We start from the raw sequence: 21,255 nt of genomic DNA, 5'->3' as shown, positions 1-21,255 counted from the left end.
AGATCGCTGATGGGTGTTGAGAGATTTTTGTAATACGATCGCCTCGTGCCTCTGCAAACACTTTTGTACGCGCTGGGATTTCAATCCAGTTTTGCAATGCACTCAGCTATATACGGGCGCAAACATCGTCGTTCGGCGCTCGGTTAAGTTCGACACGTTTTCGTTGAAAAAATATGTATAATCCAGACAAAAAGTACAAGCTGTACGAATACCGTAAGTTTCGCTGAACAAGAGTCACGGACAGGTGCTTTTTAATGGCTCGCTAGAAATATTACTATGTAACGCGCACCAGTCGACACACATACATACACACGCTCACACGAGCGCATAAGACTGCAACGCAGCAGAGCCGAGAAGAAAAAATACAACACAATTTGACGTACGCGCGAAATGATTTGCAATAAATATGCGCTCGATAGGTGTGTGTGTGCGAGCGAGACGCGAGCTAGTCGGAGCTGAGAAGGAAGTAATTCGTCGTTAATTAAGATTGGACGCACGAATTATGAATACCTATACACACGTATACGCGATATGTACGTACGCGCGGATATTTTTAGATGTTATCTTTTAGTGCGCTGCAGTTTTTTTTTATTATTATTCCTCACAAGTACAAACGAGCCTCTGGTGCAGCAGCCGCAATAGTTCTGCACAATTGCAAATAGTTGATAACTGCGATTGATAATTGCGCCTGGTTTATACAGCTGCGTTATACTGTAAATATATAATATACTTGGGTCGAGTTGAGATCTCGCGAACGTTGTACGAGAAAACGTGATAAATCGGTAATTGTTTTATCTCAAGCACGCGTAGAGGTGAACATTTTACGATCGGAATGTATAATACATTCGTCAAGAGCTGCGATCTAGATCCTCGGGCTTGAGAAATATTTCCTTCGATTCGAGTGGGACAGGTCATCGTTTCATTTTTTGTACATTCTCGCGCTGATGCAATGTTCGAAAGATTTCTCGGCAAAGAAGAAAAGCGAATCTCGAGTGTATCGAGCTTTTCATTACATAGGCACGTGCTGTAGAACGTATCCTCGTTTGAACGAGCCTCGAAGCCTTGATAGCAACTGCAGTATACATCTACGGACGTAAAAATATTAGCGGATGAATGCGAGTTGCATAAGTAATTGTCATTTCGAACAGCAGTAGCAGCAGCAGAAGAAGCTTCCCCTTCTCTGGCTAGTTTGTAGCTCTCGTGCGTGTCCGGCAAATGTTTGCAGCTTGCGTAACATCGGACCAAGCCTGGCTACGGCTGCTACTGCACTCTTCGCCCATGGAAATAGCACGGAACGCGTCTGCTACAGAAGAAGAAAGCAGCATCTTCGAAGTGAAAATAGCGAAGAGTCGTGTTGCTCGCATCACGACGCCCCGAATTTCGTCTCTGCGCGCTCCTTATATTATATAGCTCCGTCAGCCAATATAACATAACGCGTACATATTGATTTCACACGACGGCTATCTGAATAGCTCTAAGAGTGCAGCGGCCTCTGAGAATCTTTGTGTAGGCTATAATCTGGCCAGTGCCAACTTATCAGTGAAATTGTTGCGCTCGGTTGATTAAGCGGGTCGATCGCGCCACTCGATACTTGGCGTGCACCAAACACCAAAGTGCGACATTGCTCATAAATTTCGCACTTTTACGCACTTTCGTCGGCGAAAAATTAACGATTTTTATGCGCAGCGGGTCGAGCGTGTAATTACGCGTAGTAAAGCGTAGTATAGCGTAGAATAGCACGCGCGCGGCACAAACGTATCTCGAGTACATGATAAACAACAATGGGAGTAAGTACTCGCGCACAGGTGATCCGTCCTAATGATATTCAGCGGCTCTCTCTCTCTCTCTCTCTCTCTTCTCTCGCCTGTACTTCCTCGCGGTTATGCTTGTGTGTACACACATACCTAGGCTTGTTTGCCTACTTTTGCCTTCCACTCTTATTCGCATCCTTCGCGCAGTTTCTCGCGCTACTCTTGTGCCTCTTTCCTTCTCTTGATCCGACCGCGTAGATCAAACTTGTCTCGGATAGGAGTTATAAAAATTTGAGTTTTTTCTTTCTTATAGTTACGATTAGTGGACGATGATACGAAGCCATCGGTGAATCTTGGGCGAAATTCCGATCCGTACATTCACACGAAAAACATTCAAGTTTACGAGCGATTACGTTATTCATTATAATCCTTGAATCAAAACAACGTCAAACTCGGAGAGCGACGACGACGACGAGTCGAGCAAGCCGCTAAAGCGCTCCGAAATTAGAGAGGCAATTATAAAAGTCAAAGCGACGGTGCAGCGGAGACCAACGCAGCATCAGGCTTAGCTGCGACGCGTCCCCTTGAGGGACCCTCGAATTTTTCATTAGCTCCCCTGCCGTACAGTGTATACATGTAGTGCATTCACGCATACACACACACAAATTTGAAGGAGAGGTTATGTGCTTCAGAGAGATTCGCGCTTGCGAATGAATATTTCATCGCCCGCGGCTATACATCGTTGTAACACATGCTACACAGTTGCTGATAAACTCGCATACTCGTGAGCCGTATATATCGCGGCATAATAATATTTTGAATTTTCTCACCTTTTCCTTGGCTCTACCGGCGTGCTTCTGTACACTCTTGGCGATCAATGCTCCTTTGCTCTCGGCCATTTCTTATAAAGATCTCCTCCCTTTTATACGTATACGCCGAGTATCGAATGCCCGACGAATTTGCTCGTCTCTCCTCTTTCTTTTATTCCTTCAACTTTTTTGATATGCGAATGTGCGACCAACACACTTTTTTTCTCCTCTCGCTCGGCGGAGAGAGCTTGTAAACGAGCAGATTAAAAAAACAAACAAAAAAAGAGTCGCTCTGTTGTCGCTGTTTTATTGCAGCACACTCCACTGGATCATAGGCGCGCACGATTCACACCATTCGAACGTAAGGGGAAAAAAAAAGAAACGGAACAATATGCGCTTCGCAAAATCAATTACACTCCGATTTGATCGTACGAGACGTAATGGACGGCAGCTTGATTATTATTCTTGTGTCACAACACACGTTGAGGAGAAATGATCGATCTCCGTCCGAGATCGCTGCGATGCACACAAAAATCGGCTCTTGGAAAAGAAAACTTTTCAAACGCACGTAAAAAAGACACAGTGATTTTGGAGCGGATGCCAAAAAAAAAACAAGTGTGCAGCTGCTGCTGTTGTTTGTTGATGTCGCTGCTCTTGCGAGTGTGTACAGAAATTGTAGCAGAAAAGAGGAGCGCGCGTCGGCGTTTCTCTTGCGATGCGCCGTGGTGAACTAACTCGCCGCACGTCGGGGCACACGCGCCAGCATGCACGAAGCAGTCAAGCAGCAGCAACAGCAGCAGCAGATGTGTGCGGCACCGACCCCTTCCTCCTCCTTTCGCAGCTATTCACGGCCGCAGTCTGCCAATATACGCTTTGCTAACCTCCTCTCTCTGGCGAATCTTGCGCTGATTTTGGCATGACTTGTTTCTCGCGGAGTCAAGGCGCCAAACACGGCTCCGATTCGAATTAATGACAACTCATCGTTTTTTTTTCATTTTTACTTAAAAAACGTATTGTTTATTTTCAACAAATTCTCAAATGCTTAAAACAGAAACTAAATCATACAAAAATATAATTGCTTACAGTATGTATCATTATATTATATATAATATATATTTATATGTATATAGTCAAACTTCTCATTTTTTATATAATATATATAAATCTACGCTATTACAGAAAAGCATGCAGAAAAACAAGGAAAAATCAGAAATCATACAATTATTCAATGTTACCGAAAAACTCGCATGTTAGTTCGGTAAGGCAACATCATTTTGCAGAAATAAAGGAGTAACAGCGAGCGATCGTTAGATTTGTAAAAATAACTTTAATCGATAAATTATCTTTGTCTTATTTTTTTTTTTCTTATATAAACGCAAAGATGGGGGCTTAGCTAGCTCGAATAACTGAATTTGTCTTTTATTTTTATTTTCTCTCGGGGGATTAAAATATATATCCATTTTCGTAACAACAAAAAAGTGATTTCTCTCTCATACGTACTGTAGCGTGTGTATCGAAGCAATAAACAATGTTTTTTTTTCATAAACTGTTGCATATACCCGATACACAAACGAAGGGCTGACAATCGACGAGATTTCGTTTTACAAATTACAATACTTACGATGCTAGTATAGATATATATCAAAAAATTACAATTGACCAAAGTGCAGCTTCTGCTATTCGCATCGTCATTAATTTCAGTTTTACGATTGCGACCTTATGAATAAAGCCTTTGCATTCCTTTTTTTTTATATTCATGATTCTGTTGAAATATTAAATATTTTCTTTCGACGTTATTGTACTAATATAATTAATTTAATTTTCATCTGTCGATGCTTAGACATGATGCGCGATCACTTTGAACAACCATTGCAAAGATAGAAAGATAAAAATTTGTTTTTCTTTGAAAAAACAAAAAATATATTATATATATTTTATATGAATATATCATCGTGTATGTACTAGTCTCGTACATACTTACATCCATACTTACACATATAAATATGTATTTATTTATAGATATCATTGAAGAAGTGTATGTGAAAGCTCAAAGATGCGCTGCATTTAATTTAGCTCGTCGAGCTTTCCTATACGTTCTATGCCTTTATTTTTTTAAATAAACCCCGCCAAACGACCATAGTTTTGCTTTTCTTCAACGACAACAAGGTAATGAACTTTTCTTTTCAACGCCAAAGTCGATGAGCCAGTTATTTTCATTATTACTTTTGATTGTAAATCCATACATATATAATATATCTTATATAGACAGAATTTTAGTGGAAATAATGCTTCAAAATTTTAGTTGTTTCATATGTTTCTCTGTACAATCTAGACGCGTTCGTGCATGTATCTAATATATAGATTTTCTTCTTTTTTTATCTTGATAAAATTGGATATAAGGCCATAAACCATTACCGGCGATCATCACGAGCGAGTACAAAACTCGGCCGGATTATACCTCATTTCTTCGCATTTGACGTAATATACGAATGACGTGAGTAATTTATTTTTATAATTTTACATTTGTTTCTTTTAAAATCTGTCTTCTATTATAAATATTTCATTTTTTTTTTTCATTATTTAATTTTTAATTTTTTTTATTAAAACAAATTTATATATTACACAAACTCTACCTTCTCTTCACGCGTTCGTTTTTACTGATACAATAATTTTTTCCTGCGATTGCGCGACTTACTAAAATCTCTCACTCACATGGCGTGTGACATAACTCACTTTTAATAATCAGTTCCGTCCATTGTTTTTATAATACTTATTATTGAATCTTTACTTCTTATTCTGGTGCATTCAAATGTATTTATTTCAATATATGCATTGTTTTGAAAAAGTTCTTGGCGTTGTTACGTACAAGACAACATCTTTTAACCTTCATTAACCGTCGCGTTGCTCGCAATTTTTTCATCGTTACGATTATGCAAACATTTTTATACAATTGTATCGATACCATTAGTGGGCCGGTAGGTGATCTTTGAGACAGAAATTGAAAGGTCAACGATGAGCAAATTTTTTATAGTGATTTTTATTTTATTTTTTTTTAAACTTTTCATAAGAAAAATATTCATTTGTTATTGTAAAAGTAATAATAATATACATTTATTATGAGAGTGCGGGCAAGTTCAATTTTCGATTTCTAACATTTTTCTTATGTAAAAATCCAGTCGATGATATGATAGATATTTATATTAGAGGAAATACTGCTTCGCACTTTTCTTCAACTCTTTTTGAATGTGTTCGGGTATTGGTTCACCTATCGACAATATTTAACTTTACAATTTCGCTTTTCAATAATTCTTGGAAAACCAGTTAACATAGCAGTTCAACATTAATTCATGATTTCAGGGCGGAAAAACTACATTCACTGGTAGTTATCTAAAATCTTGTCAATAAACTGAAAACATTATTTATAATCTTCCGTTTAATCAAATAGTGCGATTGAGTAACCAAAACGATAAAAAAAGTAGTTATTTTAAAAAACCTCACTGCTCTTCCGTACGTGAGGTATGTACACGTACAACGTACAAAAGTATATAATGGATTGATTTTTCCCGTCTCAAAAATCACAGTGCGGCACCGCGCATCATTTCGACGGGTCGTGAGTGTTATGTGATTTGTAAACCTGTACAAAAGTTAATTTTTGTTTACAATAATTTACGGAAATTAATTATACATTATAATAATGATATATTTAAAATTTAACTTATTTAACCTTATGTATTGATTAACGACGACTACATTCCAGCGAGATGCTCTACCTTTGGCCGAGTGGAGCTAACAGACAAATATGCTCCTTTATGAGCCTATTTCTTCTCTTTTATACTTCACGTTCACCCTTGTCAATGTACACACAAACTTTTCTCTTCTTTTTGATCAATTTCATTTTCATTTGTTTTATACACGCATAAATAATATCACGCCACTTTCTCGCCAAAACGATGCACAACATTTTCTAATTATCTAACTATATACTCTACATAAAATATCGTTAGTTTAACTAAAATGCATACCGGATCTAGCTGGAATGCAGTCCTTATTTTTATGCTTCCTTCATTAATTTATTATGAGTTTTGATTCCTAATGTTCCGTCTCGATAACTTTCGGTTTCGTTTCCGTATATAATAATTCTTTTTTTTTTTTACAAACACTGGCGCTCTATCATTTCTTTCTCCCAATCAAACATTCACCCAGGCGCTTGAGCACGTATTCATAGTTTTTACCTTCTTAATTAATCATATGATACAATTTACTATGCAGCTCTGTCAATGCACTGACCGAACATCATACACAATTCACATATATTTGTCATAATTTTTATTGGTCGAGCCATCGATAATTTGATTTCCCACGGTTTCTCTCGGCGGCACATTACGAAAAATCTCCTAAATTCTCTGCAGGTAGCATATTAATCCGACATACTATTACAATATCTAATTGTTTCCAGAAGACTCTACACCGTCCTCATGTTTTCGCTTTTTACCCCGGCCTGGTTGTGCTTCTGTAAATTTGAAATGAAAATATACTGCACCAGTTATGTAACGGTGGGATATCGGGCAATAATACGATTTGCCCTTACCTGGAGCAGGTGCACGTTCTTCGTGCTCATCGTCATCGTCATCGTCATACTCATATTCATCTTCATCTTCCTCGTTTTCAGCGACGAAGTCGCTTTCATCGCTATCATCACCAAGATCTTTATACACAGCATCAAGGCCAACACCGTCTTCCTCTTCCTCTTCATCTGAAACTAAACAGAGAATTATTTTAAATAATAACATAGTTTTTCGACAACAATAGGTGTATTTTTGAGAGTTGGCAGTAAGTTATTTACCTTCATCGCTGTATTCGTCGTTACCATCATCATTAACGTCTCCTTCGTTATTACCGTTTACTTCATCATCCTCACCTTCACTGTCAATTTCGCAATCATCAGCATCGTAGCTACAAATTTATAATAAAATTATTAGATATCATTAGTTGTGCAGATTGAATAAAAAAATGCGGTAAAAAAACGTTAAACTCACCCATCTAGATATCTCAAACTAGGAATAAGATTAAATACTTTTTCACGGTAGTTATCCATGTTGGTGGCTTCATTATTGAAGAGATCGAGGCTCCTCAAATTGCTGAGCTCTTTGAGGGGCTGTAAGGTCTCGAGATCCTTAATCCTATTTCCACTGAGGTTCAGATGAGTCAGTTTGGGACTCGTGTGTAAGAGATTCAATCCGTTGGATATTCTGTTATCGCTGAGTTCCAATTTTTTGAGATTCGGCAGCTTAGGGAAGCCCTTAAGACTGGTAAGGCCGACGTTGATGAGGCTGAGTGACTCCAAGGAGACAAACTCATCGGTCAAGCCGACGATGTTGGTGCTCCTGCAGTTATCAAGCACAAATTCTGTGATCTGTAAAAATTAAACAAGAGTCGAGCGTTAAAAGTTGCCGATTGACGGTGCATCGATGAGCGGCGAATTTGGTTGCGAGGGCAGAGAGAAAGGGAGAGAGACGGAGAAAGAGAGGAGCAGAGGAGCGAGATAGAGACAGGTCAACTTGAGCATATTGATCGGTTTATAAGAGCCCAGCAGTGGTGCATGTACACAAGCAAGGGCTTTTACGAAGGTGTGCGTTGTCGAAAGTCGCGCCGCTGCTACTCGTTAGGCTGCAGCACGCGAAGGATGCTACTCTGTTTGTACAATGTGTCGCGCTGCACAGCACCTGAGTTATTGCGATCGCGTGTGCGCGAGCCAAAGACGCGTGCGGAACTATCTATTATTATGCATCGATCGAACAAATACAAAAGCTAATTTTTAAACGTCAAGGGAGAATGATCCAAGAGCGAGAGCAAAAAAAAGAGCCTCACGTGTAAACGCGTTAAACCGACAAAGAAAGAGAGAAGCGTTAATCATCGGAAATCGAGCTGGTCGCTGTCGCGCTACTACCCCGTTCGTTTGTCGCGGGGTGCGCGCCTACTTTTTTCCCGGAACGCGTATCGGTGCATGTAATGCGCACCGCCAGTGTGATAGAGAGAATGACAGAGCATTCGGATCGATGTATACGAGTGTGTCTGTGTGTGTCGTTGCGGTATGTTCCCTTTTCTCCTCCGCGTCGTCGTCCCTTTTCGTATCCCCGCTATAGGTGCAACAGCGTATGTACTATACGCACGGAGTTGCGGAGATTTTCGCATACACGAGGCGGACATTTCTCTATCTTTCTCTCTTCTTCTTCTTTCCTCCCCTTACGGTGAAGTTTAAAGTTGCACACACACTAGTGAGTGCGGCGATTCGGTATAAGTGTATAGATATAGTAAAGCTTGCATCTGCGCTACTCTTTACGTCCCTCTCAGTGACGCAGTTTACATGTTGGAGCTCCGTATTTTTAGATACCGTAAAGATCTCGCATTCCAAGGAAAAGATGAAGAAAAAAATTGATCGAGTCACGATCCGTATGCGTCTTAAATCGTAAATTCATGCCGGTCATTGGGGTAAAGGTACGGCGTCGCCGTCTTCGTTTCGCTCGAGGGACTATGCTCCCGGCAGGTATATACAAACTGCGTCGTCGTCGTCGTCGTCGTCGTCGTCGCTCGCTCGGTGTCATCGAACTCTCAAACTCGTGTACATACACACTTGCACAAGGCAGTGAAGTAGGTATATATACGCGGCGGTGGCGGCTCATTTTCACGGCGTGGAAACGAAATTACGCGGAGGATTTTTAGCGCACACGCGACACACCTAAAAGGCGCCAATTATACGCTCAGTTTGTCCGTGCGTGCGTGCAGGCTTGCATCGGAGCATTCATTGTTGTGCGATAACGCACGCACACATGCACGGCCGCGTGAGTGGGTATTTTTACGTACGCGCGTCAAATTCGCAGCGGCATCGTTCAAGGACGCAACCGATATATTCGCTCGCAGCAGCGAGTAGTAGGTATATTATCGAGGAGGAGCTACCGAACAATAGTGTGTGCCGATTACTCCTTTGCATTTGTAGACGCGTGCGGTGTGAGTATCGATAAAGAATAAAGTCGATTGGAGCTACGTTTACGTAACACAGCTACATACATACATTGGGGAATCGCATGTCGTTTTATCACTTGACATTGTTTATGCAGCTATTGGTGAAAATATTACTCGATCGATCACGAGGGGGATAAAGGGTATACAAGTAAGCAACATCAGTAGTTCCGAAGTTTGATTTCGCGCGCGCTCAACGAGCTTATGATATAGGATCGGATCGATAAGGCAGTTTTGGTAGTTGCTTGCGTTGCAACTTGCAACAACATCGCACTGGCAATAACAATATCAAGGATCTTCGCGGCAGATTTTCGAGCGCGTCGCTGTGAATGTGACGGTGCCTCGACACTCGTGCCGCAGCTGGACTTGCGCATCGAGTGGCGAAGGGCACCCGTCTTCGAGTCTTACGCCACTGCTGCAGCTCATACGAAGCTCGGCAAATGGCAATACGTGACGCGGGACGCCCACGCGTGCGCCGGCGCATACGAAGCTCGATCACTCACTCACACACACAGACGTATACATAACTGCGCACGGCGTACTTACTACTTGTCACGTAAATACGAGGCATGTCGCAGGCCATGAACACCTATAAGAATACGGCATACGGTTGCATGGATGTAGTACGCGTGTGCCGAGTTCCTTTTTCTCGTTGTAAAATGTTCGCGTCGCATCCTTCAATTAATTAGGGATTTTTCGTACTTCCGAAAAGTTCGATTATTATCCAAATGTGTCGACCCATCTGGAGTTTTTCTGAAACGAGTGGATGATTGAGGGTGTGTGTGTGTGTGTGTGTGTGCGTTGCAGTACAATAAACAGGTGTGCACGTGTTGCGACGCGCTACTACAGGAATAGCCTCTCCCGCACTAGTCTGAACATGTTGTATATGCTTATATAGTGTGCTCGCGATACATACATGAGACGAGCGAAGCAACAAAACGAAAGATGGACTCGTCCAAAATGTCGGCGGCTCGCGATTTCTAGTCTCTCGTGCGTGCCTCTGCTGCTCTGTGTGAGTGTGTGCGAATGTGTTTGTGAGTAAGTGTATATGTGTACTTCCCGCGCGCCGCTCTGCTTTGCTCTTTCTCTCTCTTTCTCGGCGTACATACGCGCAGTAGCGGCTGAATAAAAATAAGCATATACACGTATGCCAGTGTTCATAATATGCGCGAAATTTTCGCCACGAGATCGACTCTTTTTCTTTGTTAGTTCGATTGGCCAACGAGGCGATCGTTTATAGTGTTAACGACTTTGGAGTCGAATACGAGTTCCCATTAGTTGTTTAGATAAGAGACACGCACAGGTGACGATTCGTTTTTAATGACTTTGGTTTCACTAAAATGAGCTAATAAGTGAACGAGCGCGAAAATAAAAACTGACGCCCAAGTCAAAAGTAGGACTTTAGCGAAAGGCGAATAATATGGGACGAATCGATGAAAGTGTATCTGCGTCTCCCTCGCCGCGAGAGGCAGGGCGACGATTCGATTGCTAGAAAATAAGATGAGCAATCTTGAAAGCAGAATCGAATTTACAAACGAAAAACGATCGATTTCCTGACGGATGCACACGCGTTGACTACGCTAAAATGGTTTAAGGCGAAGAGTACCGAAGAGCCGCGCGCATCCACGCTTGTCACACGCGCAGACATGCTCACGGATACGAACACACGATGCAGGGACGACCGCACCACGATTTCCTGGCTGTTTCGCGATTTCGTCGTTGGCAGGAAAATGTGCCCGATGAACGATGGGCATCGGGGTCACGTGTCGCATCTGTACGGTGTGTCGCGGTGCTAACGCGAAATGCGTGCGATATGGCACTTGGATAACAGCTCGCGCAGGCAGCGATAAAAAAACATTTCGACGAGAGAAAAAGTGCAGCTGCGACACGACTCGAGCCTTGACCCACGAGCGGTACGGAGAGACGCGTTAGATGCAGCGACTGCTATGCATAGGAAAAAATAGACGAGCATGAAGGATGAGGAGGGCACGCGTACGGTACAGGAGGCGTCAGCCACCGCCGCGACAGCTATAATGGATGCACATACGGGGGCTGTTGCTCGACCGCAAGGATCAGTCCGCAAGGATGCGTCCTATCACGGCTCCTATACGTTGTGTACAGCCACGCACGATTCGACGCGTAAATATACCGGTTACCAGTGACAAGTGTGTAGGTGTGCTGCGCTCGGCAAGTGCGGCATACGCACTTGCGGCTCTCTTAACCGAGCGACGCTATTAACGGCTTGTGCTCGAGCATCCGTACGGCCACATGGTCCAGCGAGATTTTTTTTCACACCACAAAATTCGAGTCAACGCGAGAGAAAAAAAATTCGATCGTCGTGCGTCGCAGATTCGAAGCGGAGCGCCTATAATAATGTGTAAACGCCAGACGGCCAGCACGTACGGGTTGTATTATTATTATAGGCTCTGGTTCGCCTCCGACCGCGATCTACTGTGAGTAAGTGTGTGTGTATGTGTGAGAGAGAGCCCGAACGCGCATGTGTGTGTGCGCGCGTTATACAGGCACACAGACTTACGATGCGGCGCGCCATGCTTCTTTTTGACTCTCGTTGCTCCCTCGCTTTCTCTCTTATACCTACATACGATTAGTTTTAGTTCTCGACATTCGCACACTTTTAAGCAAACACAAACGCCTCGATTTGTGTACATGAAAATGTGTGTCTATTTTTTTTGGCGACATATAGAACACGAGTAGTAACTTTTGTCACGACACGAAAAAAAAATGGGGACCAAGTGTCGCGGGGGCGACGAGACAAGATCACCGTCTTCGATGGACGATTTAAATGTCGTCTCGTGCTAGGCTCTCCTCGGGAGCGGAGGGCACGTAAACACTGGCAACGCAGGCTGCTGCTGGCCCGCGCCCGTGTCTCGAGCATGTGGCGTGCACAAGACGTCCCCGCGCGCGGACACGATATCGTATCATGGATGCAACGAGGCTGTGCAGCAACGAAGGAACCGTTTGAAAGGCGAAGAGGCTGCGATCGTCGTGTCGTGCACGTTGGCGTAAAATTGGCGAACGGCGATACGGCGCGCGAATCTCGCCTAATGCCTTGGCTGCTCGTCGTACTGCTTCTTGCGCGATTTGCGAGCACGACGCACCGCCACGCATAAGGAACGTCGTCGCTCTCGACTCGCACGTAATTATTCGCGTGCCCCGACACTTTTTGCATCTCGCGGCGGTGGCGGCGGCGGCTCTCCTGCGCCAAACTCCCTCGGAAATAATGCCAACGTCGGCTTGTTTCTTTTTTACGCCTTTCGACGTAGTAAAAAAAGTCACTGTCCCTAGTGCTCCTCGTGCACTGTCTATCGGAGGAGAACGAGTCGAGACGGTCGCGACTTTTCATGTCCACGAGTGTCGTCTGTATAATATGTGTAAGATGTAGCATGCGTGCGATGAATTTGACTTGACGGCGGCGACAACGACACGACGACGAAAGCGCGTTATAGGGTACACGAGCGACGAAAAAAAAATGGAATTGAACGAAGGCGAATGTGGGCCGAATTAATTGTAACGATATGTGTATGTATATATTGTATAATGTAAGGAGACTCACCTCGGCGGGCTTCCTGCCTCTCTTCTCCAATTCTATTCTCTTCTCCATGGTAATTTCTGCCAGGGTGTTCGCGTCGAGCTGGCTCACTTGGGCTGCGGACGACTGCAACGTGCAATGTGCAAGGGAACAACAACAACCGTCGTCTCTGTATAACGACACTGCTGCGCTCCGCAACTTTTATCACACTCTGCCTTATATATTATTGCGATGCTGCTGCTGCTGCGACTGCTCGTCCGTGCGCGTGTGTACGTGAGAATCGGTGTAGTGGTAGTTCTCTCGCTCCGGAACACGCCAAAGTCTCCGATGCTATCGCTGCTACTAGCTCGATGCTTCTGATGCTGCCTGCTTGGTAACTTGCTTTTTGCCTATAAGCGCGCAGCAGCTAGCCAGTGTTGCTCGACAGCGTCGCCGTATCGTCGCTGCTGTTGCCTGCCGTATTTGTGTGTTCTAAGGTATATAATACGTGTGTACGTGTCCCGCGACGTCCCTCTCTGTGCATGTATCGCGCGTAAGTATATATGTGTGCGCCTCGGAGAGAGAAACTCTCTATCTCGTGCGCACACATGCAGAGGCGCATGGAGGCTCGGATACGCGACGCTATGCTGCTGGCGCTGCTCCGTGGCTCGACAGTATGCCGCGCTTTGAGCCAATGCGCGAGACAGAGACGGTCGCACGATTGCGCGTGCTGCCGTTGTGTGCCGTGCTCCGTAATCAGCCGGCCAGCCTCGCGCTAATGCGTATTGTAGATGCGCGTTGTATGTGACCGAACCTCCGCGCGTAGAGACCGATACTTTACCGACTGCAGCGCTATGTGTATGTCACACCTATACGATCACCTCGCATGTATTTGTATGCGTGTTTCGGCGATTTACGTACGTACACTGGCCACACTGTTTGTGTCGCTGCTCGTCACTCGTCGTGTCGTGTTCACGGTAAAGCGAACGGCTACCGCTGCTGCCCTCGTACTCGTGTTGTGGTGGGCTGGTGGCTCCTCAAACTTGCCATTACATCTTTAAACCATATGTATTACGAATGTATATGATATCGCTTTTGACGCTATACTTACTCTGTATACATACATTACCTTTCTGCGCCCAACACATATTAAGAGCTGCATAGGTATTTTTCTATGCACACAAGAGCAAATGCGTCCGGCCGTGGCATACGCCCCAGTATACACATGCAGGTATTTTATACGGGTAACGCGGTGTCTTTTCTTCTTTGCATGTGCACCGTGAGTCATGACATGAATATCTCTTCCACTTCTGAATACCCCATGATCTGCAGCTAAGGAACCACCTCGACTTGAGAATCTTCTGCTGTGCATTACCAACGATGCAGCGTTTACATGCCCAATTTTCAAGTTCTGACTGCAAAATAAATGCTTGGAAAATTCCGCGATACGAATCCTGGCATTTATAGGCACTTTACGCTCACGTATACATATTACTTATACTTGCCTGTCGTATAACATTTATGTACTTCAAAAGGTGCCAAAGAATTAAGCTTAAACATCTCGAATGTTTACTTAATGCAAGCCTTAATATTACCTCATCCGTCCAACTACTATGCGTCATGCATACACCTAAATCGCGACGTTAACGTACCGTTTTACCATTTGTATTGTACACAATAGTTCTCTCGTTTTTTCAACCCTTCTTGCTTGTGAGTATGTACAAGTTCACGAAGATTAGAGAAAAATAATTAAATTAATTAAGTATGATCACGAGAAAAAGGGCAGACCAGAGTAACAGCGATGCATCCACCTTTTTATTTTTTAATTTTTTAATTTACTAATCAAATTTAAAACCATGCATATTAAATCCAATTGCATCAACAGACTTTATTAAGCAATATGCTTTATCAATGAATGAATAAGTAAAAATACAATACTGATTTTTATTCTTAAATGGGACATTAAAAATTCAACAAAAAGTGACATTCATTGATGTTCTTAGCGGTATCAATGTTACACATCGATATCACCTTTTATATCTCTTTAATAGTAAAACAAAAATATTAGAGTGATATAAAATTTTATTAAAAAAATATTCTTAACATTTTTCTGTACTTTTATACACTGTGATGATGATAAATTTAATAACAATAATAGCTTATAATCAAAATTATTATATAGAATAAAATTAATGTTACATTGATTGTAGAATATTTGCTATAATACATAAAAGCGCTGTACATTGCACGCTTGATTTTTACAAAATCAAAATATCCAATTTTATACAACTAAATGTACACATTCATGATTTTGAAATCAGATGACTGTACATTAAATACAATGAAAACTATAAACAATTATAGACTCACCATATTGTGTTTATATGGTTGAAATCTGCGATTAAAACAAGAGGAGTACTAAAACTTGGATATTAGAAACAACCGTTGTAAATATTAGAAACCAATGTTTTTTTTTATAATTATTCTTGTAATTAATCAAAATATAAACTTTTCCAGACTGACAAATATAAATATGACTTAAAGAACCTTTTGACCTCTTGTTAAAAATCAATCAAGAAATTATATTACAATACAAAGAAACTTATTGCTAATTAGGATATATGAATAGTGACAAGATGAGACCATATACAAAATATTTGTTTTGAAACAAAAGACAATTGTTAATTTTTAAACACCAAAATTTCATGGGACTCTGTACGTATTTATCAATTTACTTTGCCACATTTCTACTAGAATAGTATCGAATGGTATATGTTTTATATACTATCACTCTTTGTTATAAGATATCTTCAAAAAGTAGAACAGTTTAATGAAACATGAGGATTTACCTATCATCCTCTCTAAGTGTAAAAATGACATCACATTTTGATGACAAAAAGCCACCTTATAGTTGAAGAACATTATCAAATATTGTTCAATTTAAACATTGCTTTGAGTTACATTTAAAATTTTGAAAGCTAAGAATATCTTAGAAACTGGAAACTATTTCATTAACAGTTAAATCGAGTTATTTTCTAATATGTATAGATTCATCATACATACAGCTCTAAGAACGTGTAAAATTTGGTGTTTCTATTTAGAAATATTCTCCTTGCAAAATTTTAATTTTATTACAATAACATCAAGTTACCTGATCTATGATCTGATGATTTATGAATTTTTAATGAAACGTTACTTGCCATTGATTCAAATAGCATTACTTTTGGAAAAAGTATTAATTCGAAGTAGGCACCATATATATTCATTCATGCAAAATATTCTTGATCGTTTAAATAAATTGATGACTAATGGAAATGGAAGTATAAACTTCGATTTAATCTAAAAAAGTTTTCAAGTTTGATCTCTATAACGTATTTTAAAATTCATTTATATTTTTAGTATCACCAATAATATTCATAATACTGATCAAATTAATTTTATGAAATTCATTGTACTGCTTTGTACTTATATTTCATGCAGAAAATAAGCAATTATTGGTTTGTAATTATAAGTACTAAAGATTACCTTTAAGCATCTTATTTGAATTTTGAAAATATACTTCTTCCAAAATGGCTTGGATCAAGCACAGTTCAGTGTAAACAATGCTTTGAGAGACATTAGAGTATTCAAACCAAAAATATTGCTATATTTGAACCATTTGAACTAATTATATAAATAATTTAAATGTATGTTCAAGTTTAGGTACTTTTCGAAATATCTTTTCCAGGCAAAAGATTTGACGAGATTGCTCATCAACTGTTTGTAAATGAATTGCAAGTGACTTTTCACAGAAATGAATAATTAAACTAAGAGCTTTGATTATCAACTGTCATATCTTCCAAAATTTTAGCGCCTTCCGACAGAGATCTCTTACGCTGCCTCATATTTGTAATTCTTGACGTAACTGCCAAAGTAGAAGGTGTCATTGCACGAATTTTTCTTTGCACATTTTCTTTACTACATTCATTCTCCGGAGGAACCTGAGGTGCTTGTTCTTCTTGTAATTTTTGTACTTGAGGTAATTGAAGCGGTGCTTTTTTCGGTATCGGCGAAAACTTCCGCTTCAGTCCATTGTGATTTTCGTAGGTCTTGTTCAAACTACTCGCAGCGACGGATGACCTTGTTTTTCTTGGTTGGTGATCCGGCGTTGCTTGAAGCTTCTCAAGAGCAGCCCGGAGTGGCAAGAGACCAACAGCGTATGGTATTTCAGTGCTTGGAGAATATTCCAGACCATCAATGCCATCATCGTTGGGATCACTGCCGTCTTCAGCAATGTCTGACCTGTCACCCCAAAGAGCTCGACTCACAGATGACGATAAAGTTGTTCTCGTCGTTTCATTAGGAGGCTCGTTTGGTATCAATGTCTTTGGCTTGGTTGTTGTTTCCTTGCGCGATGAGGAATGTTTACGGCTCGATACGACAGATTTTCTCGATGGGAACGGTGCATGTAAATCGGGTACACGTCTTTCGTTATTTTTACGTTTTTCATTGCGTCGTAGTAACTTTAATTTGCTCGACAACTGACCTTTCTTTAGCCGTTTTCTTCGGGGTTGATTATCTTCGTTTTCTTGTTGATGCAAGCGGACGCTCCGCCTTAACACTGGAGTTGCACTTGGAGATATGACATCGTCTTCTTCTGCGTCTTCTGTTGTATCTTCTGTTGTACTTTCGCTACTACACTTTGATGTGATAGTTGTACGTGCATTTAATAATTCAAACATGTTATTAGACCTACAAAAATCGCTGATCGAACACCCTACAATTGATTGGATGCTTTCATTACTGAAAGTCATTGTGTAGTCAGAACTTTCGTTATCGAGATTCGTTTCCAGGGTCACTGGTCCTTCATCATTCGAAAACTCTTCTTCCAGATCTATTCTGCCTGAGACTAGATGAGGTTGAGGCGTGGAAAACGATTTATCTGACGAGTTTCGCTTGATATTATTATTTGAAGTAGAGCTCACTCCGTTACGGAGTTTACGTCGCTTGTGCGTGTAAACTCGAGAACATTGTCCTACCCTTTTAATATCTTCATCAAAACTATTGCTTTTACTAATTTCTCCATTGGCCACAAAATCACAGCAACGTTCTTTTTCGCATTCCAAACTTGTTGACGAAGAAGAAGACGAAGAATTTTCACTGGACTCTGTTGAGATATGCTGAATGTCACCATTCAAGTGAATATTAGGGTCATCATAAAGGCAACGTTCACTATTACTATCTTCAAAGTACGTTGGTTCTGATTCAAATTCACTATTATTACCAGTGTCATCGTTAATGCGTGGAGTATTTACAAAACTCATTCGAATGTCATTGTCACTATTACTGACTAAACAGTTCAACCGCTTTACATCTTTAGACGGATATTCTTTTTCGTTGTCATTATGATCTTGAGCATTTGGCCCAACCATCTTTTCAACTAAAGATTCTAGTTCCTTAACCTGGAATAAAAGTAAAAAAATAGTTAGTTATATGTCAATTAAAAATTTCTTTTGATAATCTATTGATTGAATTACTTTAAATAATCTAGCTGCATTCAGCAAGGATGGCAAATTTACATGGGATACTGTGGTTTCACCGCAATACATGAATTCTATCATGGCTTTCAGTATACTAAATTCTAAATCCTTAAAAAATATTACTGGTTCATCACCCAGGTCTCCTTCTAATATTTCCTGAAAAGATAAACAAAAATTTTGCATTTTAGAATGAAGTTTTATTACAATAATCAAGGTGTAATGCTACAGCATTAAGAGATACACAATATTGTAATAATTTCTAAAATAGTTTTGGTTACTACATTGCATCAATTTATAATATTTTGCAAAGTAATAAAAATAGTTGTTTGATTATTTGACTACAATCATGAGATAGTAATTCAATCATCAATTAGTAAAAGATACACATGATGGTGACTACTACAAAATGACTAAAATCATTAGATAATAATTCAATCATCAATTAATAAAATATACATACCTCAAAATAAAGACTACTAGCTGCCATTACAAGCTTATGAACTTTTAGTTTTTCATCGTCGCATATAAGTGTGAGATCAACCATTTTTTGTTTTGCAAAAAGTCCGCTAAATCTCTCAGTAACATATGTGGGGTGCCCTGGCCATTGCAGGACATAGTCTGTGCCAGTTTCCATCATGATTGAAGATTGCATACACTGAAATTTAGAAGATTTGTCGTTAATATGAGTATTTGCAAAACATCAGTCAAGACATAGAAATAAATTAAATGTATAGTGAGAAAAACAAACAATTCTAGTGATTACTGCATTTCAAAATGGAATCAGCTCTGAAGCATATTGTTTCAGTTATTGTATTCTTTAAATTTTTTTATTATCATTTCATGTAACTGTTGTGGTTCATTAATAGTTGTAGAGTATTCTAGAATCTGCAATAATCTGTAAAATTCATATACCAAAGATGAGAAACAAATAAGGCGGTCACACAAGGATAATCTATTGAAAATGAGCTTATGTAATAAGTCAGTTGTCTTCTTGTTTAATCAAGATGTGACTCCACGACTGGTGAATTAAAACTAGAGCATTACAAAGCAGATTAGGCTAGATATAAATTTACCATGAAACGAGCTTGGCACTCTTTAATAAAACCCAATCAAATGCTTTGATAGTAGCTTCAAGTTTTGAACAATCTTGAGCAAAAAGTCTTCCTCCAGATCCAGAGCTCAGCATTAGAACCATCTGTCAAGACTTTGCTGCATAAATTAACATCTGTGCAAAAAATCATCGCACAATAGCTATTCACGACGACTTTCACCATGTTGAATTCAAACACGTCGTTGAGACACACGTTCAAGCACGTATTCGAGTAAACAGGGAGAGCAGGAGATACAAAAATAAGTGTCTATAGATATCTAAGCTAAACACGCTGCGAGACCATGGAATAGAAAATTTTTCGAAAATAAATATGACGCTATATATATTTTGCAATATTCAATGGAGTATATAAGATATTGTATAAAGTCGAGGCAGCGTTACACGGGCATATTGCACTCGTTTGCGCTCGTACCTTCCTCTCAACTTACCAAGCTATCGTCAGAGTATCGGCCTGGCTGAGTCTTGGTAGAATTTTCGATTACAAAGAGTCGAGGCCTGATCGCTGGAAAATGGCATCGGTGACGCTGACAACGAACTCGTACCACTGAGACTCGACGAGCGACTCGGTCTGCGTTGAGGTTTGGTTGGCTGTCGCGGCTTCTGATTTTCCTCGTCGTTCCGATACATCGAGACGGCAGCTCGACACTGCCTGGGCCCCTGTCGTTGTAGCTCTGCTGCGTGATTTTCGTTGACAATTTACTATGTTAATTTATGTCAGTCGACTCGAGCGTGCTTGCATGTGTTACTGAAATGCTGTTGCTGTTGCTGGACGATGCTGTCAGGCTGCTGCTTACTAATACTATGCCCTGGCGAAGGCGTCAATAACTCAAAGCACATGTAATCTGTCTCACATGCACATTAGGACGTAACTAGGAATTTACAAACATACGTGCGTAGACGTACTTCACGAGGACCGTGTATGCGCACATAGACAGCAGCGTAACTAGACGTATGCGCCGATAGTAAAAATACACTGATAGAGTCTGTCTAAATGAGGTAAACACAGCGATGGACGACGAGAGTTGACGAAAACAAGCTAAGACGCAAAGCGACGACAACGACGTTTCACATGCTCGGTGGAAACTCGTTGCTGCCGCACTACGCCAAGCACGAGGTGAAAGGTTTGCACGACTGGTTTGAATTAGCTTACAACGAGTGAATTTCGGCCATGTTCTATCGACGAGTCGGACTCGTTCGCAAATCGCAGTTCGCTCAGCTCAACAGCTATGTACCTATGCTCTGCTCTGCCTCGTGAATATACGCAGGTAAATACGGAGACGGGAGCGCCAGAAAGACAGCAATAATGATACTCTCCAGTGAACTAAAATGCGCCAATGATTCGTCAGGCGGCAGCACTTGTCGAGCGTGCTACAATCACACAACTCACCAAGTCTGAAATCAGAATACAGGAGTATGGGTGTGCGCAAAACGGTCTACAGAGGGCACTGCAAGCGCGAAACCTCGTTGCTCCGTGTTCGTTATGCCTTGTCGATACGTTACTCGCGCGGGCGCGACGTAG

At 41.0% G+C, this 21,255-nt stretch overlaps 3 protein-coding genes across 10 annotated transcripts in view; all 3 read right to left on the bottom strand.

Moving 5' to 3' along the window:
• The window catches only part of LOC106648383 (myc box-dependent-interacting protein 1), a 30,992-nt gene extending 25,966 nt beyond the window's left edge, over positions 1-5,026 (bottom strand). For 4 of the 5 annotated variants that reach the window (XM_014365248.2, XM_023458673.1, XM_014365249.2 and 1 more), the window contains exon 1: positions 2,582-4,620. In XM_014365248.2, the coding sequence (XP_014220734.1) occupies positions 2,582-2,650 (69 nt within the window). In that variant the 5' untranslated portion in view covers positions 2,651-4,620. Of the gene's footprint in view, positions 1-2,581 lie in introns of all 5 variants that reach the window. The other variant, XM_014365247.2, reaches the window with a different exon arrangement.
• Positions 5,027-6,638: 1,612 nt separating this feature from the next.
• On the bottom strand, positions 6,639-13,820 carry LOC106648384 (acidic leucine-rich nuclear phosphoprotein 32 family member A). Its single transcript, XM_014365251.2, has 5 exons — positions 13,152-13,820; positions 7,597-7,973; positions 7,404-7,513; positions 7,149-7,319; positions 6,639-7,070 (listed from the first exon to the last, which is right to left on the bottom strand). The coding sequence occupies exons 1-5, from the start codon at positions 13,197-13,199 to the stop codon at positions 7,003-7,005; spliced, it is 774 nt and encodes a 257-aa protein (XP_014220737.1). The 5' UTR covers positions 13,200-13,820; the 3' UTR covers positions 6,639-7,002.
• A 1,350-nt stretch (positions 13,821-15,170) lies between these two features.
• Positions 15,171-21,022, bottom strand: LOC106648449. 4 transcript variants are annotated; one of them, XM_014365367.2, is made up of 6 exons: positions 20,165-21,022; positions 19,699-20,007; positions 19,374-19,520; positions 19,086-19,280; positions 18,623-18,781; positions 15,171-18,547 (listed from the first exon to the last, which is right to left on the bottom strand). In XM_014365367.2, the coding sequence occupies exons 4-6, from the start codon at positions 19,275-19,277 to the stop codon at positions 16,913-16,915; spliced, it is 1,986 nt and encodes a 661-aa protein (XP_014220853.1). In that variant the 5' UTR covers positions 19,278-19,280; positions 19,374-19,520; positions 19,699-20,007; positions 20,165-21,022; the 3' UTR covers positions 15,171-16,912. The 4 variants fall into 4 exon arrangements, with proteins under 4 accessions (XP_014220853.1, XP_014220851.1, XP_014220852.1 ...); XM_014365365.2 differs by lacking the exon at positions 19,374-19,520; XM_014365366.2 differs by lacking the exons at positions 19,374-19,520; positions 19,699-20,007.
• Positions 21,023-21,255: the final 233 nt, after the last annotated feature.

Source organism: Trichogramma pretiosum, unplaced genomic scaffold, assembly GCF_000599845.2.
Source record: "Trichogramma pretiosum strain Unisexual culture from Peru unplaced genomic scaffold, Tpre_2.0 scaffold24, whole genome shotgun sequence".
NCBI lineage: Eukaryota > Metazoa > Arthropoda > Insecta > Hymenoptera > Trichogrammatidae > Trichogramma > Trichogramma pretiosum.
The sequence above is the reverse complement of the archived record's forward strand: the minus strand, read 5'-3'. Positions and strand labels throughout refer to the sequence as shown.